The 24,633-nt window shown below is 40.0% G+C and overlaps 1 protein-coding gene across 1 annotated transcript in view; it reads right to left on the reverse strand.

Moving 5' to 3' along the window:
* Window positions 1–5,047: 5,047 nt before the first annotated feature.
* The window catches only part of WNT9A (Wnt family member 9A), a 707,942-nt gene continuing 688,356 nt past the window's right edge, over window positions 5,048–24,633 (reverse strand). The window contains exon 4 of the mRNA XM_044065882.1: window positions 5,048–6,258. Within this exon, the coding sequence (XP_043921817.1) occupies window positions 5,785–6,258 (474 nt within the window). The 3' untranslated portion in view covers window positions 5,048–5,784. The remainder of the gene's footprint in view (window positions 6,259–24,633) is intronic.

Here is a 24,633-nt window from a genome sequence, read left to right on the forward strand (position 1 = left end):
ATGAAAATAACTACAACTGGGTCACAAGACACACTAGAACACAGTCAAATGAAGCAAGAGAATAAGAGCAAGAAGTGGTTAACAATTGGTCCCCTCGTAAGGAAACAGACACGTACATCTGTTAATGCATCTGTACTAAACAGTAAGGAAACCATTTTGGAAAGGGAAATGATGACTCATAACTGCTGATGGGACTAGGCTGATGTACTTCACTTTTAAAAAAGAAAATGTTAAGTGAAATGAATGAAAAAGGAAAAGAATAAGGAACATATGACCTAAAAATAAATAATAATTACTTGAAAAAAGAAATGATTCCTCAGTGCAGACTGACAGTGAATGATAGGATAAGGAGGAAGGGCAAGCAACCTGGGAAAGTTGCACGTTCCAAGAGATCTTACTGCCTATGATGTAGTTTTTAGTGGTGCCTGCAAATGCAGCTCTGCAATACCAGTCAGAAATGTTACACATATTGAACATGAAATACAATGCCGTTCAAATATTTCACAGCAAATAAATTCTACAAAGCAAGATTAACAAGGTTAAGCAATACACAGATAATCATCTAGGATGTAAACAGGAGAGCTCCTCTTCTTTCTAACTAATTTGGCAAATATTTTAAACCAATTAAAAGAACAACTTCTGTAAAATTTTAGATTTTACCAGTATCCATTACACCTTAGGGATTTTTATCTGGCAATGTATGATAAACAGTGCAATTACTTAGCAGCATACCTCTTAACTGTCCAGATTTTCGCAGAATGCCCAGATTTTTGCCTCATGTTTTTGGTCTATTCCTCATACAATCTGTGGTTTCCTGGCAAATCACTGGGATGATCAAAGGACTGAAGTCACTAAATAATGACATACATTTGAGTTTCAGACTTCAGATCCTTCAGAAAAAAATGTATGTTAACACAAACTCTGTTACTCTAGCAACTGTTTAAGTTTATAAGAGCACTATTTAAAATGTGTCCCTATTTTTTGGCCTTTGTCCCCCCATTTTGTCAGGCTTTGTCCAGATTTCTTGCACTAAGAGGTTGAGAGGTATGCTTAGCAGATTCTCATATGTTTTGAAAGTTGAGCACTGTCTTTGTGACTACTGTCTTTTAATTTCTGTATAAACTTTGTAAGGGACCTATGCAAATATTTCAGTGTGTTCTATGGTAATGGAAGAGGAAGGCTTTCTTTGAGTTTTAGCATACTTTAATAATGTTAAAACAAAGCTGTTTAATGAAATTCTCTTGGAATTACAGGTCATCAAAGTATTGCATAAACCCGGGGACAATCCCAATGCATAGAAAGGACTTTATTTTGTGTTGTTGTCATCTACTAATGCACATAGGGATAAACAGTTGCTTATAATAAATGCAATAATGCAAACATTATGTTGCTAAAGGACAGTGACTATGGAATCCAAATTTTCCATTACCCAATTCACTTCTGTAAGAGAAAACTTTCTCCATACACCCTAAGAACTACATAACAAAAAGCATACACTGTCAATGAAAAAATATGTATCCAGGGAATCTGTATCAGTTGACAACTTTTTCCCCAAATGCAATATTTTAAATTTATTAGATTGTAAGTTTATAAAATTATAAAAGGCTGACAAGTATGTCTTATATTTGCAAAGTTACTAGAAGATCCGGGTAAGTCATTCAGAGGAAGAAATGAAGATGTGCAAAATCCTGAGAATAATGCTAACTGTTTTTTTCTGACTTGCTGCCTGTCCTACCTAGTCATATCACTTTGTTATGCATCTTTCCCAAACATGTGACAGCAGAATGTTATAAGCACTAAAAAACTGCTAGCTTAGGCATTCTAACTCCTGATCAGCCATGCTTCATGGAAATTAAACAAATAAATTTGTTATGGAACCATCTGTTTTTTTTTTCATACTGCTAAGCAGATCGAAACCAATACATGTAGGATTCAAACACTACAGAGTATTCAGTCTCACACAGAAAAAAATGCTAAACTCTTGTTGTATTTCACTAGTAAAAAGTGCTTTTAATATTAGACAAGCTGCCAGCAGTCAGAAATATATGGAAATAAATATTTCCACTGGGATAAGGATTAACTCTTACAATGAGAAAGGGATCAGCTTGCTCTACAAGACTACACCTAGAGTTAGACTGAGGGGAAAGTAGGTCCACAAATTACCAATGTTTCAACAAAGTATTGTGACCCAGCTGAGTTCCATCAAGGGACATGCTTAGGGCTTCCACATCTTTATTTGTACCTGCCTTTCCTTAAGGCTTTAAAGGAATGTCCTGCAACTGAAACATTTACAAAAAAGTGCGGTAGTAGTCCTTCAGGTAAAAGCAAAGCAGGAAGGAAGAGTAACGTGCTTAACCTAAACTACTAAGAGAAGTTAGTAAAATAGCATTTATTTCTCATATTTACCTGATGTCCTTAGCTACCTTTTGTTTTACCACAGGACAATAAACCGTATTATTTACAATATAGAACAAAATGCAATATATCTATATTTATATTAACATAAATACATATTTAAATACTTACAAAAAGCTTCCAGGCTTCAGTGCTCAATGTACAATACACATTATTTTTGACTTACATACATGTGTACATATGTAGAAATATATGTATGCATGCAGACACCACACACACACGCACACACACACACACACACACACACACACACACACACACACACACACACACACACACAAAAAAAACAAAGACTCTTGTTCATCTAGCCTTCATTCTGCCCTTAGCATTTGTGACTCTCTTTGCTAACGTTAATCACACAGCTGCATTTAGTACAGTATGGAGGTCTTGTTCTCAGAAGTAATGTGCAAATTGTAATGGTCACCTTAGCTGTGACAGGACTTAGGCTGTTCAAAGCTCTCTTTACAAATATAAACTCATCTCCTGTTTAAAGCCACAACTCGCAGTGGAAGAGAAGAAATTTTTAGCAAAGGCATTAAACTTCCTGCAGAACTGGAAAGGACATAATATCTTCAATATAAAGATTACTGTACCAAAATGTGAGATATCGCCACAAGTAGCTACCATTAAACATGGAGACATATTCTTTCATACTGAAATGGATATCCTCAGAATTAAAATGATGAAGCTAAAATTATGTAGTGCTGCAAAACATAAATCATTTCCTGGTCTGTTAATATATTTAATGAAACTTGCATTCAAGAAATAGAATGCTTTTAACATGATGCCCTCTGTATGTCCTACTATACCAGGAAAAAAGCAAACCAAAAAGGTAGTAGCTTGCATGACAGAAGATACGAAGCAGTGGTGTGACAGGGAAAAAGACTTGCATTTACACAGGCTACTCTGTGCTGCATAACACTGCTTTACACTGAAGGAAGATTATTACTGTTACTGATTACAGGACTATTGTCTGATCAGCCTTCTAGTGTTTTCTTTTAGCGGCATAAGATGCTGCAGTCCTTCCATTCTTTTATACTTCAGACTTGTGCAACACTGTTGAAATAATTCCACCCAAAGGTAGTCTGCCTTCTCACCCACATGCAGAACCACACTTACAAACTACAGGCACAGCACTTACCCTGTTTGAAGCATCCTGCATTATTGTAAGATTACCAGAGAATGCAGTAGTTACATTTTTACATTATGCAACAACACCACACTAGACCAAATAAACAGAAGGATCCTTCACGTGGTCCACACAATAAATAAACATGCTTCATAACAAAACATTTTAAACTGTGCTTTTCATTTTAGACTGGATCCTTCACAAGCTGTGATGAACAGTCTGTAAAAGTTGTCTTCAGTTCTTAAATATGCAAAATTTTCTTCTCCTGATCTGAGCTCATAGTACCTGGACAGGCGAGGAAGGAAGTGAAGAAAAATAATGGTTCTGTATGCCAAAAGACATGCAGGTTGATTCAGTGTTATATTTCTTCTCACGGTTAAATTCTGTTCAAATTTAGCAATTACTTTGAATTTGTGGTGAAAAAAAAGTTTACATATTAATATAGCAAAAGTTAAGTAGGTGAGGAGTGCTTTTTCTTGTATGACCCTAGATGACGATGGAAAAGCAGAACTATTCTTCTCCCAAATGACCTACAGTTACTGCTGGCATTCTGTCTCAACCACACCAGCAGGTATACAGACCGGCAAGCTGATGAGCATACTCTTTATGTCAGATTCTACTTCTTACATAACACCAGGCATCTGGTTTGCAGTCACTAGTCTACAACCAAATTTACCTCCCTTTTCTACTTTAACATTTCAGCATAAACTGTACTTTACCTTTGCCAAGATAGTCTCTAATGCTTCATTTACACCATTAACAATGCCACAAACTGAAAAAAGCATAAAGTGTGCCACTTGGTTGTAAGTTACCTACTGTGAAATCATTGCAAACAGTCTGGAAACTCATCTGATTATTGTTATTGCATGGCATAATGTAATCAGATTTCAAAAGATGGTATTCTAAAAATGTGCAGTTTTAGCTTCCTTTGGATTAAACCAATAAATTTCAAAAAGAAAATGTGAGATCATTTTACAACACTAACACATAGCAAAGTGAAACAGGCATATGTAGGGCCAAAAACCATGGAATAACAATGTTTTGTTCTAGGCACTGTATCATATTTCCAAGTTCTAGGTATCAGTCCCCATGTGGCTGGTCCTTAATGCATGACTTGAAATGAATGACAGAAGGTCACTTGTGGCAACAGTGAGATTCAACAGTGGCATATTCAGTTATTTGCAAGGAATTCTGTACTAACTTATGGTATATGCTTTGAGGAATAAGGATGAAAAATGAAAGTACTGGCAAAGAGATCCTCAATAAAAGTTTCCCATTATTTGGTTTCATCGTGTGCATTTCTGATACACTTAGAAAATCTGTTTAGATTTTAGTGAATTATCACTAGTGGTTTTACGCCAGTAATAGTGGTAAAATATACATACACACACATATATATATATATATATATATATATATATATATATATATATATATATAAAATACATCTATAATCAAATTTAATAATTCAGATGGAGACAGACCATTCGAACACCTCTCTTCATGGTTTACAGTTACCATTCATCCTTTTGCAAGCAATGTGGACTTTTCAACCACATAAGAAGGATTAAATGGGCTCCATCACAGCCCTCTGAGAAATGTTCTGTTGCTGACTGATACTACTTCTTATGCAGTTGTACTTAACCACCAGCAACACAGTTATAAACATTAATGTCAATAATAAGGCCAGTGGAAATGTTACTCAGATCACTGAGTGTGTCCTCAGCATGTCAGACATGATATTTAGCATCCAAATTATGCCATCCCTTGTTCTGTGCAGCAAGAAAAGGGGGGAGGCTTAACACTTCCTTCCCTCACATTTCTGTAGTTAAAATAGTTCAAGATTAATATATCCACTGGTAAACTGCTATTTTCCAAGGCAGAATTTCTACCCGAGTTGTTCATAAAGTCCAAAAAGAGGCTGACTGTATCAATAATTTTTAAACAAAGCATATCAGAAAACAGGTGGCACTGCTTATGTTTCAGCTAGTATGTATCCAGTTTGAAGTTCACTGGCCTTCAGAGTCCTCCTCATTCTGATTTCTCTCCATTTATAGCAACATACACCACAGGACCACGAGTACCTACAAAGTGCTTTGTATGATATCATAGCATTACATAACTATGAATTTCAGTCAAACCCTGTACTGCCTCCACTTACAGTAAATATGATGGACATAGAAATGCAGTTCCTTAGGAGTGTCCATGTCATTATCACTGTACCAGCAACAGAAAGCAAATCAGTCTTTACAGGTATAAACCTCCTCTTTCTGTGTGCACTGTTTGCACTCCACATAGCAGCACCAGCGAACTTGACACTGACAAGGCCTGGTCACCACCCTACTTTGGGTGTTATGGCCCCGGCCACAGCATATGCTATCACAGTTCTTATCTTTGTAGCACTTCCTTCCTGATGTGCCAGGTGAGTATTTGCTCATTTTACAGAAGTTGGGAGAATCCTCAATGTAGATCAGATCTGTAGTTCTAGGGATCTGGTCACTGTGTCCAGGGAAGACTCTCTTTGGAGGTGAGCTGTCCCCTTCCCCAGCTGCTTCGTTTGTTGTACTGCCCACTTTGAGTGAGCTCTCATATTTCTGCTTCAACTGCTTTCCTATTTCATGGAATGGAGAAAGCTGTCGCCAACAAGTCTGTACAGTACACGACCCAGACACTCCATGACACTTGCACACAGTCTCAACTCCTGACTTGATAACCTAGAAACAAATACAATAAAATAAAATTAGACATAGTTATACTGAAAACATAAAAGCAAACCATAAATGAGTATTATTATCATGGAGGATATTGAAATCTTACTGCTGACACTACTGCAAACTCCAGACTATGTCTCAAAACTCCAAATAAAATGGTGCAAAAATGCAAAACATGATATATCATTTGAAATAGAAGTATGAGTAAAATATATGTACACATACATACAAACAGATAGATAGATGGAGATATACAATGTTTTTTTTTTTTGCATTAAATTACCTGCCACTGGTATGCAACTACTGTGAGAGGCTGGCATCCTATTCAGTATTATTTCTATAGCTTATGCCATCTCAGGCTTCCCTGCAACCCTGAACAGGATAAAGCAGGTTTCAGAAAATAAATGAGCAAACAATGTACAATTAGTTCTAGGAGACAATAAATATGCTCTTTCCATATCTGCTAATCTGCACAAGCATCTTTCTTGATAGATCTTTAAATGGATATATCCTCTCCACCAGTCACAATCTGGAACTTTTAATGTAGAATCGTAAATTCAGGAATTCCATTCATGCTTACTGATGCACTCTGTAATGTTATGCACTGACTGTTTGACTGCACACAACCTCAGATCCTGCAAGTTTATTTCCCTACCACTAGTTAGTGCATTATCAAAAAAAAAATCAAGAAATAACAATGAAGGTATTACCCTTATATTAGAAAATATACAAGCGTATTTATGTTAGCAACTGAAATGGGTGAAGAAGACATTCATCCTATACAGGAAATGGAAGAAAGGCATTCTTGACCCATCAAAGGGTCAAAGATCAACTGTTAAGTTAAGAATGCATCTGTTATATCTGACATCAAGGACTTGTAATCGGCATCCACCTTTATGGGAGCTGAAGAGGTTGAGTCCAAGTGCCAGCACATTACCTTGATGTCGTCTTAGATAACTGGCTTGAGGAAAAGGGATAAGTAATGCCTCCTCAGTTTTATCTCCCAGAAATTCTATCATGTGCTTCTGTAGGAAAGATGAGGACTTAAGGCTAGTCGAAGCTGTTCCTTATAAGGCTGATGGCATCACCACATATACTATATCATTTAATCTCACTTTACCTTGATTGCTACGAAACTCTGTGACAATGACTGTTTTTGCCCATAACATCTTTTAGCATCACCTGACAGTGAGAGTGACAGCCACATTGATAGCAAGCAGCAAATAAAATGTCCAAGTAATTAAAATTCTGTAAAATCTGCACTGACTGCTCGTTACTGTATAATCACATTGAAGGTTCTGATGTTAATTGATGCTATACCTGGATGCATAATCAACTAAGATATGATTCGATCCTATTGCTCACATAGTCTGCCTTTCTGTGCAGTGGAGTATGTAAGATTAATGAACTATAAAAGGTTCATAGATTAATACTAGGTTGCTGATCTAAACTTGGCAAACAACCCCAGGAAACATTACAACAGTCAGTTAAGAGAAATTTTGGATAAATAGGAAAGACTTGTTTTTTTCACAGAGAGAGATGTTAAGTAGGTTGTACGTTAAACATCCCAAAAAAGAAGTTATTTACTCACCATAACGTTCCATGTTTGTTGTCCATCTTGCCCTTCATTCTTAGTGGTTGGGTTCAGTGCCGATCCTTGGCATCAACTCAGCCGAATACTAAAGCTCGAAGTCATTCACTTGGCTCATGGCTGAACACCTATCCCATCATGTAGTGGTGTAATCCCCCAGATCTTGTAAGCTGCTAACCATAATAAAGTGTTTACATGTATCATATTGTAGAATATAGATATAACAAAGAAGTTAGAGAATCTCCTTGCCTAAGGAAAAAAAACTCTAAGTCCACCAGAAGCCTTGGGCTGGGGGAAGGAGGAAGGGTCGTAAGAATGAAGGGCGAGATGGACAACAAACATGGAACATTATGGTGAGTACATAACTTCTTTATGTTATGTTGTCCTATCTCACCTTCATTCTTACTGGTTGGGAAAGTGTCCCTAGCACCACATTTCCTGGGTGGCTCATGGGAGTACACTTTTCAGTACAGTGGAACCAAAGGAGGCCCTGTCCCTGGAGGTCAAATCCACTTTGTAATGAGTGATAAAGGTATGGGGCCTTGCCCATGTAGCAGCTGCATAAATACTGTCCACTGATAGTCTAGCTCAGGGGTCTTCAACCTTCACTATCAAAGGAGCCATTTTTGGCCCCTCTCCACCAAATAAAATTTGTCGGGAGCTACAAAACCTATTTGACCCCTAAAATGATGATAACACAGCATATAAAGTTTTATATATAGTTATTATACTAAATATAAAAGAACTAAGTTTATAAGAGCATTATTTAAAATCCGTCAGGATTTTTGTTCCTTTGATGGGATTGCTTGATCGGTGTGTGGTGTGTGTGTGTGTGTGTGTGTGTGTGTGTGTGTGTGTGTGTGTGTGTGTGTGTGTGTGTGTGTGTGTGTGTGTGTTTGTATGTGTATATCTCTTGACCTCTTAGAACAAGTAATCTGGACAAAGCCCTAAATAATGGGGCACAAAGGCCCAAAAATAGGGACACTTTTTAAATATTGCTCTTACAAGCTTAGAAAGTTGATAGAATAACATATTTTGCATTACTCAGGATTCTTTGGTGTGGATTAGCAGTTTTTCATTTTCAGCAGTTTGATATTTTGCATTAGCATTAATTTTCTGAAAGGTATGAAGTCTGAAACTCAAATGTCTGTTTTTTTCTAACTTTAGCCCTCAATGATTTGCCAGAAAACCACAATTTTATGAGAAACAGACCAAAATATGAGGCAGAAGTTAGGATATTCTGCAAAAATCTGCACAGTTGAGAGGTGTGTGTGTGTGTGTGTGTGGAAAATGCATGTTAAAAGAAACCATGTTATTCTAGCAAGTTTCTAAGTTTATAAGAGCAATATTTAAAGTCCGTCCCTATTTTTGTTCCTTTGTTCCCCTTTATTTGTGGCTCTGTCTAGATTTCTTGTAGTAAGACTTTGAGAGGCAAGGAAACCTTTCAAGAGATGCTGCTGCTGCCAGGGGAATCGCTCGATCACTCTGTGTGTGTGGAATGCATGACAACAGAAACCGTGTTATTCTAGCAAGTTTCTAAGTTTATAAGAGCAATATTTAAAATCCGTTGCTCTAGCACTGTGTGTGTGTGTGTGTGTGGGGGGGGGGGGGGGTGCGGTAGAGTGGCCGTTATTTTTCAAAGCTACTGGGAGCCACTGCAGAGGGGTGGAAGAGCCACATGTGGCTCCAGAGCCACAGGTTGCAGACCCCTGGTCTAGCTAGACAGGCAGATGATGTTGCTATGGCCCTTGTAGAGTGCCCCTTGACCATGAAAAGGTAGCTCTCTGTTATTAGTACTGTAGATGAAGGTGATGCAACTTGAAAGCCAGCTTGAGAGTATGACCTTAGAAACAGGCATACCTTTTTTTGATTCTGAAAAGGAAATAAACAATTGATCAGATTTCCTAAAATCTTTGGTTCTGTGTAAATAGTAACAAAGTTGCTTGTGCACATCTAACTGGTGTAACTTGCATTCTGCCTTGTTGCCATGATTGGGGAAAAACACTGGCAGCTCAATAGTTTGGCCTAGATTAGTCTGAGAACACACTTTAGGTAAAAAGGATGTGTTAGTTCGAAGAGATACTATATCCTTATACAAGATCAAGTAAGGAGGTTTGATAGAGCTTGCAATTCTGAGACTCTCCTTGCAGAAGTAATGGCTACTAATAAAATTGTTTTTCACGACAGAAATTTGAGATCTCATGTTAATGAGGGCTCAAAGGGAGGTAAAGTTAGATATGATAGAACAAAATTCAAATCCCATGGTGATAGGGGCCCTTTAATGGGAGGTCTTAATAAGCAAGTACCTTTTAAGAAATCTTTGCACAATCTGTGGGACATCAAGTTAGGAGTCCAGTCACCCATATGAAAACTAGAAATTGCAGCTAATTGGACTTTAATATTAGCTGCAGGGGAACCTTGTTGAAAGAGATTTGCCAGGAAATCAAGAACAGAGTTGATTGGGGCACAGAAAGGATCAATGGATTTTGTTCTAGCCCAGTATGAGAACCTCCTCCATTTACTGGAATATAACTTCCTGGTTGAAGCCTTGTGTGAAGATACTAAGATATGTCTCACTGCCTGTGTGAAATTATGAAGCCTGACTAAACTTGGATCTGGAGCAGCCACACTGTCAATTTGAGGGTTTGGAGAGAGGGGTGGGGTGTTCCAGATGTATGAGCCAGAAGGTCTGGAACTGGGTCCAGAACCCATGGTTCCTCCTGAAGATCTCTTGCTTTAGGGACCACTCGTGAGGCATGAGTATTGCCCTGCTCAGTCTGTCTGCTATCACGTTAGATTTCCCCGGAATGTGCGTTCCTACTAGAAAGCGTTGGGAAGATGTATCCCAGTGCCATACTTTGAGTGCCTCTCAGCAAAGGGGATAGGATTTGGATCCTTCTTGCTTGCTTATGTACCATACCACTGACATGTTGTCTGTCTGAATATGTGCCTTGGACCGTCCTCCCCAGATAATGCCCCCTCCCCACCCTATCTGGGAGGCGTCCATGGTCACTGTCACCACAGGTTGTTTGTAGGGTAAAGGGGTGACCTAATGTCACTTGACTGGAAAGGAGTCACCATCTTAGATTCTTCTGGCATGACTCTATGATTCTGATCTGGTGAGACATGGGAAGCTATTGAAATGACCATTGAGAAAAAAGGAGCCACTGTAGAATTCTCATGTGCATCTGGGCTAGGGGAACTAGGGTTATCATTGTCATGGTTCCTAAAAACTTTTAAGACTGTTTTCACTTTCACTTTGGTTCTTGGCAGAAGGTTGGAAATCTGTTGTCTGAGTAGAGAGACTCTCTCCACAGGTAACTTTGCCATCATGGAGACGGTGTTGAGATATGCTCCTATAAATGTAATATGCTGACATGGCAACAAGGCAGATTTTTTTTTTTAAATTTATTGTTATCCCCAAGTGAGAACAAAGTTGTTATGTGGCTTCTCTTGCCTGTTGTAGTAGATGCCTGGTGGTGGCAGTCAGGAGCCAGTCATCTAGGTATGAAAACACTTGGAATCCTAGTCGTCTCAAGTGAGCCGTGAATACTGCCATGCATTTGGTGAACACTCTGGGGCTGTAGTGAGACCAAAGGGCAGAGCTCAGAATTGGAAAAGACTGGCTCCCAGCCGGACGTGCAAATGACTCCTTGATGGCCTGTCCATTTTTATATGGTAGCATGCATCCTGGAGGTCTATCGAGCACATCCAATTGTCTTTCCCTAAAAAGGGAAGAATAGACTGCAGTGTCACCATTTGGAACTTTGACTTATTTATGGATTTGTTTACTTTGCTGAGATCCAAGATGGGTCTACAGTCCCCTATTCTATTTGGCACTAAAAAGAAACTTGAGTAAGTTCTGAATCCTATTTGGTCTGCGGGAACTCTTTGGATGACTCTTTTGTCCAGCAACTTTTGAATCTCTACAATTGCCTGTTGCCTTTGACTGGGTGGAATGTCTAGGATTTTTCCTGACATGTAGAAGGGGAAGGCAAAAGGGAATGGAATAACCTCTGGATATTATACTTTGTACCCACTTGTCTTTTGTGATCTCTCATCAGGCTTCTGGATACAAAGATAAACGTACCCCGACTGCCTCCAGAGGAGGGCAGGCGGGCCTCCTTTTAGGAGTGCTGCAAGGGTTGGCCGCGAAAGGAATCATGGTCACCATGATTTTGCAGACCACCTCTGCTGTGTGGATGATGTCTACCATTACTACTTCCCCCTCTGCCCCTGGGGAAGGATTCACCTTGTGCGTCATAAAAAACTCCCTGCAATTTTTTGAATCACATTTTACCACCCTTCTGACCCTTAGGATAGGGTTTGGAAGGTACAGAAAAACGTACTCCAATGGCAGACAGAGTTTTCCCTTTCTGCTCGCATCTGGTGAGTGTGTCTTTGACTTTTGGTCCAAAGAGTGAGGAACCATCGAAAGGGGCATTGACAAAGGTAGACTTGAAAGGTTCCGCAAAATTACACAAGTGCATCCAGGAGTGTTTCCATAGGGAAATCCTGAACCCGCTGCCCTACTCGCTCCATAAGAAATCAGTCTCATGGAGGAGCCCACTATTGAATTTAAGGTGGACAGTTGAGAGGATACCTTATTTGAGTTCCCTGCAGCTAATGTACCTTGAAGAGTATCTCCTAACTCTTTCAGGAGATCTCTTCAAAGTCTGGTGAAGTGCGTTAGGCAGTTCAGCGATCTAAGGGCAAAAGTTGCTGATGAAAAAATATGCTTTCTATATCTGTCCATCATTCAAGACTCCTTGTTCTGTGGATGGACAGATGAGGACTTTTCTGAAAGTTCCTTCTTAGTGGCCACCACCATAGCATCTACAGGGATGCCTTTTGTAAGAAATTCTTTGTTTGTTGGGGCTGTAATAAATTTATTTGGCCTCCGAGGGACCAGTTCCATTGCATCTGGTGACTCCCAAGCCTTTCGACTAACTAATTCCATGAGTTTGTCTAAGGCCGGAGACACCCAGGGGGCCGAAGGTTGAGATCTAAAAACCTTCAGATACACTGACTCCTCATCAGAAGGGCTTATGGGTTTCCAGCTGCCTCTCTGTTTCAGGATTTCTAGGATATCTGCAAAAGAGATATCCTCAGAGGGTGACCGTGGGGACCCTCCTGACTCCTCGAGGTCAGGGTCCGAGCTGACTGACTCATCTGGTGAGTCCAGGTGCTTCCTCTTGCAAAGTCTCTTCCAGGGAATCTTCTCAGAAGGTATTCTGGAGAGGTCTCAGGAGACTGTCGTTCGCCCAATGGGGCACCCTGAGGCCCAGAATCTCCGCTGTCCTGTGGTTGAGGTGGTGCTGAGACAGAAGCCGGTGCTTTAGGGGGAAGAATGACAGTACCTTTGTGTAGAGCTGTAGGGGGGGGGACAGCACACTCCTCATCAGCTCAAAAGCAGTTCCCTCGGGCTCCGAAGAAGCAGAGGGAATCCCTGGCGCCAAGGGGGCCAGCTCCGAACCCGATGTAGGAGCCAAGCTCACCCATGCCGAAGCCCCGAGAGGCAAGCTTGGAACCGAAGAGTCTTGGGTCCAAGCATCCCTTCTGGACTGGAGAGCTATGGCTCCTAGACATCCTGGATGGCACCAAGGATGTTGGAGCAGACAATGGTTCCGAAATCCCCAGAGTGGGTCTCAGCACCAAAGATTCTACTACAATGGGTACTAGGCATTCTGGCTCCGATGTTCCAGCTTGGCTTCGAGGAGGAATAGACGTGGACGAAAAGATCTTTACAGGCTCCGGAACTGACTGGGTTGGAGACAAGAAAAGTTTTACCAGCGCTGGCAACTTCAGCAGTCTGCGCACCACCCTATCCACATCTTCATCCGATAGGCTCCTGGAGGACCTTGAGGAAAGGGTAGATGAGCGAGATCTCTGTAAAATGGGAGACCTCAGAGTAGGAGAGACTGGTAACAATTCCATAGACCGGCTCTGAACCTGAGACTCTTATGGCTCTGAAATCTGTGGCACCGAGGAGCTTGGTTTGTCTGATCCAAAAGGTTTTGGATCCGATTGGGTAGTTTTTGCTGTCTTCTCTGGCGGTTCCGAATGGCCAGAAGAAGATGAAGAAGATCTCTTGGTAGGTTTGTTCATTTTAGATGGAGACTTAGTCTTACTGGAGGTGATCTGACTTTCTAAGCTTTCAGAGAAAGGAGACTGCAGAGGCCCTCTTACAATAAGTTTGTTTTCCTCTCTAGTAAAACCCTAGAGCTAAAGGAATGGCAGAAGGTGCATGTTTCTTATAAATAGATGGCTCCGAGACAATGCACATAGATCCTATGATCACTGGTCAAGGACATTTTCTGGGAGCACTTTTGACATTTTTTTAAAACCAGATTGCTTTGTTTCCTTTTGGTCTTTAGACATTATGGCACAACTAGATACAACTATTTTTATATAAATTCCAACAACACTCTGAAAAAGGTTATATAAGAATGTATATACATATATATATATAAAACTAAAACTGCATGCCATACTGATATATTTAAAGTTATTGTAAAGTCTGCAAAAGAAACTTAAACAACTAGTCAAGAAAGGGAGGAAGTCAGCTATACCCTCTAACTTAAATTAAACGGGTGCTTGGCCCTCTAACTTAAATGGGCACAAGCTTAACTAACTACCTGAAGAGAATACAACCACAATGTTACAAACACAGAGCTTGGAAGCACTTCTAACTTAAACAGTGCTCCAACAAGAAAGTACAACAAAAAGAACCCTAAAAGATATGGGTTTAGTAATTTAAACAGGATAGGAGAAAAAATGGCCAGACAAGAGAAGTGATGGCCAACCACAAAGCCAAAAATGGCGAAATACATACATACACACACACACACACACACACACACACATATATATATATATATATATATATATATATATATATAAGCACTAACGCAAAAGTGAAAGAAATCACACTATAAGAAATATAACTAACCAATATTAACACTAATTACAAGTAACTATAAGAAATATAAAGGTTTTTATGAAAAAATCCAACACTTAGCCATGGCCAAGATGAAGAACCTCTGATCTGTTTACGTGGCAAACGAGATCTGGGGGATTACACCACTGCATGATGGGATAGGTGTTCAGCCGCGAGCCAAGTGAATGAGTTTGAGCTTTAGTATTCGGCTGAGTTGGAGCCGAGGATCGGCTCCGAACCCAACCAGTAAGAATGAAGGCGAGATTGGACAACATAACATGACCCTATTTTTATGCCATCCCTAAAGTGCACAAGAATCTAAATGACCCCCCGGCAGACGAAATGTGGCAAGTGTGGGGTCACTCATGCAAAATATTGGGATTTTTTTTTATTTTCATTTAAAGAACTTTCTATCTAAAATTCCCTCCCATATTAAATGCACTGCTGATATTTGTCAAGAAGTGAAGAAAATTCAGTGGTGTAAAGATTTTACTGGGCTACAGTAGATATTAAAGCTTTATACACCAATATTAAAAGAAGGGGAGAAAAGAAGCAGTTCTTTAGATATTAGGGGAGAGACCACATACAGCCTTTCTGGTGGAAGTATTGGAATTTTGTTTAACACATAATTATTTTTGTTTTGGGGGTGATTACATTTTGCAAAAAGAAGGCACAGCGATGGGGGCTTCTTTTGCCCCCAGCTATGCTATTATTTTCATGGCCTTTTTTGAGAATAGATTTATTTACTCTACAGATTTTTTTGCAAGGAATGTTATTTTGTTTAAGCGTTACATTGATGATTTCATTTTTACATGTTGGGGGAATTTGGATTAGTTTTCTGTATTTATTGATCAGTTAAACCAGAATGAATTGGGATTACAGTTTACTTTTACTGTGGATAGAATGAATATACAATTTCCGGATGTAGAAGTTTATGTTAAGGAAGATTTGAAGGTAGAACATAAATCCCATGTGAAGCCTACTGCAGTTAATATTTTTTTACTGGCCAGTAGCATGCATCCCTTACATCTTATGGAAGCATTGCCTATGGGTGAATTTAAAAGGATTTATGAGAATACTTCTGATAAGAATTTGGTGGAAGAAGAGTTCATGAAGGTGGAACGAAAATTGTTGCAAAGGGGTTATTTTAGTGTTAGTTTGAAAAAAGCTAAGGATAGTTTGTTAAAGGTGGGGGGCAGCAGCTGTGGTAAGAGGCATAATAGTTATGATGGTTTTAAAAGGCATTATTCAGATCAAGAAACTGATAGGATAAAGTATTGTTTTCTGTTACCAGATTTTCCCCATTTTCTGATATTTTGAGGAGATCAGTGAAAGATTTGTGGCCAGTAGTATGTGAAGATGAGCAACTAAAGCATTTGTTCCCTTCACATGTTACATTGTCTTATCAGAGGTATTTAAATTTAAGGGAGCTGTTAGGTTTTAAGAAAGTTTCTTTTCAGGGGGCTAATATGGGTTCCTTCCCTTGTGAAAGATGTAAAGTAATTTCTAGGATTAAGAACATTTCAGGTAGAAAAATTAATGGTAAACCATTTTGTTCCATGGGAAGGTTTTCATGTGTTTCTTGTGGGGTGGTTTACTTTGTAGGGTGTGGGTGTAACCCTGTGAATTGGTATGTTGGACAGACAAAACATATGGTAAAAGTTAGAATTCTTGAACATCTGGGAAATATTAGAAATAGGAATTTGGATAGCCCAGTAGCTGAACACTTTATTAATGCACATGGGGGTTCTGATGTTAGTTTCTTCTTTAGTGTGTTGACTACACCTTTTCTTGCTAGGGGTGGGGATTTTTTTACCTAGTTTGTTAAAAATGGAAAGCATGTTAATTCTAAATTATAATACTTTAAAACCTAAAGGTATGAATCTGGATGGGAATTTAAATGTATAAGTTATAATATTTATATATGATGTTTTGTAACATATTGTATATAGAAAAATATTTTACCCCTTTTTAAGGGTATGCTTGTTTAAGCAGGTTCTTGTAGTAGATTACTGGGTGATGAGATGATTGTTTAACTGGAGCAGTTTGACATAAAATGGGAATGGCTGGTGGCTTATGTTATTCCTTGAAGGCTGTTTGCTGAGGTACCAGAAGCACCATTAAAAGTTGGAGTTTGTTTCCAGTGACTGCTTACTGAGTGTATGTTTTGGATATTTCATGTTGCTGTGTGTTTGGATTTGCTGATCTAGACAACTTAATCCCAGGCACCAATTGACATGAATGATTTATGCCTAGTTTTGACACCTTTCAAAGAGGACTTGAAAGGAGTGCTTCAACAAAGCAGTTGGTGTCAGGTAGAACTATATTCCTGTAGATCTCCTACCTGGAACACTAATTCTCATGTGTGTTTGTGTAGTACAGCAATTGCCTTCACAATTGGCTTAAAGAATTCCTAATGCAGGGAAGCATCTGGAAACTAAAGCATTATTTTAAAGTTAAAAATGCTAAACTGCAGTTTAATATTGCTTTACATATATGTGACATCAGAAAAGACCAATCTGTCCTTTTGACGCAGCTAACAGAATACTTTTGGCCTCTCAGCCACTTCTGTTTTCCACCAGTGTCCCATGCCTTTCTGAAGTCTTCAGTGAAGCCAAGACCCCAACTCTTCAGGCTGCATGTCTCACTCACCCACCAATATTTCTGTGAAGTTTTTCTTCATCTCCATGCAAATTAAGTCTGATTAAGAAGGTCACATCCACAAAAGTCTGACAGCAAACCTCAACAGTCAAGCCACAGAAGGTTGACATTCACTAGAAACACATAAAATCTATGGGGATTATGAACCTAGGCTTACCAAAAGGGGAAATGAGACTCTAATTTGATTTTCAAAGTTGAACCTTTTGATTAGGTTACCCAGGAAAAATTAGATCAGGTGTAAAGTGTTAAAATATTTATATACATTATATGTGAATGTGTGTGTGTGTATGTATGTGCAAGTGAGTGTTTGTGTTATGTCTCTGTCTAGTCATATATACATTATATGGCTGCCCTTCAGAAGATCGAAGTTTTGAAACTTTGAACGTTTTGAATGGAGATCGCCATACAGTGTGGAATGGGATATTTACCATTTTCCTCACCGTAGTGTGATCTCAGAATTGGCATATTTATTTAGCAGGGAGTGTGGGGGTGCAGGGGGGGGGTTGCCCCCTTGCAAAAATGTAAAAAAAAATTTTTTTTTGTCTTTATTTTTTTTTATTTCATTTTCGAAATTTCAAAACTATGATTTTCTGGTCTCAGCTGTTTGAAGTTCGAAGTTTTGAAACTTTGAGGTTTAGAAGTAGATCCCATTATAAATTTAATGTGTGTGAGTGTGTGTATGTTTAAGTAATACATGTGTCTATATCCATACATAAATGTACAGACAAACACACACACACACACACACACACACACACACACACACACACACACACACACACACACACCTTTCTAAGCTGGTAATGAAAATAGCCCACACAATGCAACAAAAACAAAAGTTATGTATTTGTCATAATATTACTTCTGGATGAGCATGACTATCCTTGCCAACAAAAGGGGTAAATTCACAGGCCTTCAGCCATCTCAGCATCTATAACCTTCCTGGGCTACTAGTCCCCCTCATTTTATTCATAATGGTCTACAAACTAGCCTCCTTTCCACCTTTCTATTACGCAATTATTAGTTTCTGGCAATGCTAATGTCGGTAAAACAAATTTTGGGCCATACCTCTCAACTGTACAGATTTTTGCAGAACACCCAGATTTTTTGCATCATATTTTTGGTCCATTTTTCATAAAATTGTGGTTTTCTAGCAAATTAGTGACAAATCATTAAAGTCTGAAGATAGAAAATAATGGTAGATATTTGAGTTTCAGACTTCATTCCCTTCAGAAAATTCATGCTAATGCAAAACCTGTTAAATCTATCAACCTTCTAAGTTTATAAGAGGAATAATTAAAAATTGTCCTACTTTTTGGGCCCTTGTCCCACTTTTATGTATGACTTTGTCCAGATTTCTTGATCTTAGAGGTTGAGAGGTATGATTTTGGCACTTTAGAAAATGACTGGGTTTTCTTCTGTAAAGGAGTCCCTTGAGAAGCAGTCACCTTTCACAATTCTCCTCTGCCAGGTTTAACACCTTCATACTTTTTCACCTGTTTTATCTAAGTAATTGATATCCGTGCTGATGATACAAAATGAACTAAAAATGTTCTTTATGTACTTACCATACTTATGTATCTGTGCTGTCCATTTTCAGTTAACTCAACAAATGGGTTTGCACCCAATCCTCAGATCTGACTCGGCCGCTTTTTGCAGTCTAGGATCTGACTCTCAAGCTCCTCCTTTAACCCATAATGTCCCTGATCACTGCTTTACCTCAGATCAAGTTTGCTGCTTCTAAGCTAAGTTTAAAAAATACAACATAACCATAATACTGATAGAAAAAGATGTAGTAAAACAGAACAGGGGCTCAAGCAGGAGCAATCGTGCCTGACAAAGAAGGGGGAAGGTGGGAGGAAAGTTGAGGAAGAATGAAAATGGACAACACAGATGCATAGTTATGGTAAGTTTGTTTGCTTGTTTGCCTTTTGGCTTTTTCCCGGTAAGGGGTTGCCACAGCGGAACTCTGGTCCGCTAATGATTGGCAGTAGATTTTTACGAAACGCCGAGGTGCCAGCTCAATGCCCAACCTTCAATGAAGGCACGCCCATTTACGCACACATGTCTTTCGAACGCTGCCCAACCGCGGGGAGGACATGCAGACTACGCACAGAAGACACTCTCAAGCCAAGCCGAGAATCGAATGGGGGAACCTCTTGCTGTGAGGTAACAACGCTACTGCTGCACCACCGCGGAATATGCATAGTTATGCTAAGTACATAACTTAAATATCTGATGTTATTATCTTCATTCAATCCTCAATGAATGGGACAGAGTCCCCAGCTACGTAACCCTGGGTGACCCTCATGGAAGGATGTTCTGGAATATCGCAGAGCCAGAACGCAGCTATGTTCCTTGAAATGATATCCAATTTATAATGAGCCACAAATGTATGATCTTTAGATCAAGTGGCAGCTGCACAAATATCATCAATGGAAGCTCTGGACCAAAAAGCAGAAACTGCAGCCATTGACCTAGTTCAAATAGCCTTTGGTTGTCTTGGCAAGGTCAATCTTCTTAAGGAGTACACATGTGCACTACAATTAGTTATCCATTTGGCTATTGAAGTTTTTCAGACAGGCCTACCCAATTTATTTTTGGCAAAGGAGATGCATAATTGATCAGTCCAAATTTCCTTTGTTCTGTGAAGACAGAACCAAAGTTGCCTATGTACATCTAAAGAATGGATCATGTATTCTCCTTTATTCTCAAATTTAGGGAAGAAAACTGTCAAATTGATGACTTGATTGATGTTTACTTCTGATGCAACTTTGGGTAAGAAGGATGGATTTATACATAGGGCAACTCTCTCCTTATGGAGGATCAAGTAAGGTGGTTTTGAAGAGAGAGCTTGGAGTTCAGAAAGTTGTCTTGTCTAAGTCATGGTAACAAGAAAAATTTTTTTCCATGAAAGAAACTTGAGGTCTACTTTACTGGAGGGTTCAAAACATGACTGCATCAGACTCTGTAAACTAAAGTAAGATCCCACTGTGGTATAGGGTCCTTAATAGGTGGCCTAAGTAAAAAAGTATCCTTAAGAAATGCCTTACACAGCTTAGATGATACCAAAGGAAAAGGGGTCTATATTACCATGTCGAAAGATGTTCGCCAAACACGTCTTAATTGACATGCAAATACTGACCTGTTAAAATCCCGAATGGCCAAGTCAGCGATTTTTTCCCCTGGGAAAAATTCTTTGACTCAGCCGTTCGGGATTTTAGTAGGTCGATATTTCCATGTCAATTAAGACGTGTTCGGCGAACATGTCTTTCGACACGGTAATACAGACCCAGAAAAAGTATTATCTCTGATGTGAAAATTCAAAATGTCAGCCAGTTGAACTTTAACAGTACAGGAACTAGACCTAACTTGAAAAAGAGATGTTAGAAATTCTAAGATGGCAGCGACTGGAGCAGAGAAAGGATCTGAATCTCTATGCTGAGCCCATAAGGAAAATCTCTTCCATTTAATTTTATAATTCTTTCTTGTAGTGGGTTTCTGAGATGAAAATAAACTTCTTTGAACAGGAGAAGAAAGCCTGGAATATCTAGCCATCATTGGAATTGTAGAAACCATGTGGTCAATAGGAGGCCTGGTATGTCTGGATGAGTCAGTCCTGATGGGCGGGAGGGGAGATCTGGATTTGAGTCTAGTGTCCATGGAGGACATATTAGATGAGACCAGAGGAATGGAAATCAAATCTGCAGAGGCCAATAGGGGACAATGAGGATTACTTTGCTCTTCAACCTGAAAGCTTTATGAAGAAACTTGGGAATTAGGGCTAGGGGAGGATAAGTATAAAGAAGACTGGAGGGCCAAATGTGGACTAGAGCATGTCTCGGTGATTGTTTCTGAGGAGGAATTATGCCAAGAACCTGCTGCACTTGTTGTTGATGGGAGAAGTGAATAGGTTGCAGCATGGGTGATCCCACTGGTGGCAGACCATGCTAACCACTCGTGAGGCATCAGAATTGTTCTGCTGAGCCTGTCTGGAAATACATTTGATTTCCCCAGAATATGCATTGCTATAAGAAAGCAGATGGATGAGATCATCCATTGCCAAACTCTCACTGCTTTTCAGCAAAGAGAGTAAGAGCTAGTTCCCCCCTGTTTGTTGATGTATCAAACCACAGACATATTGTCCATTTGAATAGCAAATGTCCCCAAAGGAAGGGAGTTCTGAAACGCATGCAATGCTAATAGAACCGCTCTCATCTCCAGGACATTTGTATGCAGTTTGGGCTCTACTGGGGTCTATGTGCCTTGAACAGTCCGTCCCAAGAAATTCAGCCACCACCCAAACTGGGAGGCATCCATGGTCAGCATGGCTAAGGGTGGAGGAAGGATAAAGGGGCAACCTTGGCAAATCTTATTGGACTGGATCCACCATACTAATGAGTCCTTGCATACCCTGGACAGTCTTATTGGAAACTGCAAGGGTTGGTGTAGACTGGACCATTGTACTTGTAAAGTACACTGAAAGACCCTCATGTGAAAATGAGATGTTAGTACTAATGTGACTGAAAACCAGTTTGTCTGGAAGAAAATCATGAGACAGAACCTGACTGACATGTAACCTTAAGGTAAAAATTCTTCTCTATGGTAAGAATGCTTGAAGATTCAGTGTGTCTAGATGAGCCCCTATAAATTCCAAAACCTTTACTGGTTGAAGTTTGGATTTAGGAAGATTTACAGTAATACGTAGAGAGTGAGTCAACTGAAGAAGATAGTCTCTGGCTGTCATCAATAGATGCCTGGTTGATGTGGTGAGAAGCCAGTTGTCTAAATAAGGAAACACCCTGAATCCATGCAGTCTGAGATGAGCTGCAACCACTGCCATACATTTGGTGAATACCCTGGGGGCTGTGGTGAGACCAAAGGGCAGAGCCCTGAACTAATAACGACTGGCACCCAGCTGAAAGTAAAGGAATCTTCATGATCATCTGTTCATTTTTATGTGAGAGTATTCATCCTTCAGATCTTTAGAGCGCATCCAGTTGCCTTTCTGGAATAGGGTCTTTCCATCTTGTTCACTACAAGAAAGTGTCTCTTTAATGGTTGGCCCAAAAAAAGAGGATCCATCAAAAGGAGCATTAATGAATGGCACTTCAAAGGGCTCTCCAAAGTCACACAACCGCATCCAGGCATGCCTCCTAATGGATATACCTGTGGCTCATGAGGAACCTTCAGCCACATGAGAGAGATTAACCTCATGGACTTATTTGATATAGATTGTAGGATGGCTAGTCACGAAGAATAAGCTTTTACTTCCTCCACCGACATGGACCCAAGGGTAGAGTTAGACAGTTCCTTTATTAATTCCCTCTCTAATCTAGCAGATTGTGCCAAGTAATATAACAATCATACAGCAAAGGTTGCTGATGCATATACTCACTTTCTATATCTGTCCAATGCCCAAGACTCTCTGTTACAGTGATGGACAGAGGAGGTCTGTTCAGCTAGCTCCTTTTTCATGACTGCTGCAATAACAATGGCATCTACAGGAATCCACTAGGACTAATGTTGTTTGTCTGATGTCATTGCAATGAGGATCTTGTGCAAGCATTTGGTGATGGGCTCTATGGAGTCCGGCTCCTTCTGTGCCCAGTGGGAGGCAAGGTCCACAAGCTCATCCACTGGGGGGTGGGGGTAACCCAAGATGTAAATGGGCCAGACCCGAGGGCTTCCAAGAACACCAATTCCTCCAGAGACGGGCTCTGGGAAGACCATCCACCTTTTTGGGAGCAGGATTTCCAAAATGTCTCGAAATGAGATGTCTTCTGGTGGAGATCCCCTTCATCATAATCAGTGTTCTCTGCCAATGATTCCCAAGGAGCATCTAAGTGCCTCTTTGCACAACTTCTACCGAGGAACCTCTTCAGTGGGATACTCTGGGGAAGTGTTGGAAGAAATGGGAAACCCCTTGTGCAGGGAATATCTGGAAGCTCTTACGTCCCTGTGGAATAAGATGATCAGACTTAACACTCAGATCCGGAGGAGGAGGAATGAGAATAGGATCTGAGGAGGTGACAGCTGAAGAATCCCCAGGATGGGAGAAAGAAGGTCCAGGAAAAGTGGAAATCAGCCTCCCTGGAGCTGAAGCTTTCAGATCAGCTAATGTTCCACTCCCTCTGGGCTCCACCCCCAAGGAGGGAATTTAAACCGAACTGTCCAACACTGAAGCATTGAGGCGAAGTGATGGCTCAGAATCCCTAGGAGTCAAAGTCATCCCCCTGGACCTAATACTGACTCTTAGGTGCTGAGACTCGTTCGGCTCCGAGATACTTGGAGCCAAAATAATCTCAGAAAAAGTCAGAGTAGAGGAATGTAACATGACGCCTCGACTCTTGAAATCCTCAGATCTGACAACTCCGAAACCACAGGTCGGATCAGAGAAGGAGTGTGAAGGTTGCAGACTCACAGATCTGATGGGGGATGGAGCCTGAAGGACCACCATCTGGATCTGACCTCTAAAGGACTTTCTCATCATCCTATCCACATCATGCCCGGGAAGACCTGATGGAGGAGGATACTGAAGGTGGACAAGAAGACTTCTTTTGAGTCTCCTGCAGAAAAGGAGACCTTAATTTCAGAGATAATGGCTCCGGAGAGAAGCACTGGGACTGGATCCAGGAGACCTGCCTGGACTTGTGATAGGATCCGACAAAGTCAGATCCGAAACGTTTTTAACCTTAGGGGTATTAGGATCCAAAGAGGATTGATCCGAGGCCTTTTTTATTTTTGATGGTGGCTCCAAACTTGGAGTGGAATAAGAAAACCGGACAGGGGAGTGCTTTCTAGACTCCCTGGTCTCCAAAGTCTTGTGACTTCTTGAGGGGATTTGAGCCTTGATGAAGAAGGCACTGCAGAAAAAGAACCAGGCAATAAACCTTTCAAAATTAGTTTATTATGCTTATTACTTACTACCCTGGCATTAAAACCCACACAGATTTCACATGAAATCTGAAGGTGAGCAACGCCTAAACAATACATGCACTCCCTGTTGGCATCAGAATTGGGTATCTTATGCCCACAGGAAGTGCATTTTTTTGAAACCAATAGGTTTGTCTGCCATACTGGAATACTATACTACAAACAAAAACAATTTAGAAGAGCAAAGAAGTTTTTTTCTTTTTCTAGAAAGGAAGGGAAAGGAAGGAAACTATACCAGCAATGGTATACA

Source organism: Protopterus annectens, chromosome 3.part0 (genome assembly GCF_019279795.1).
Source record: "Protopterus annectens isolate FY-2018-M chromosome 3.part0, PAN1.0, whole genome shotgun sequence".
Lineage (NCBI taxonomy): Eukaryota > Metazoa > Chordata > Ceratodontiformes > Protopteridae > Protopterus > Protopterus annectens.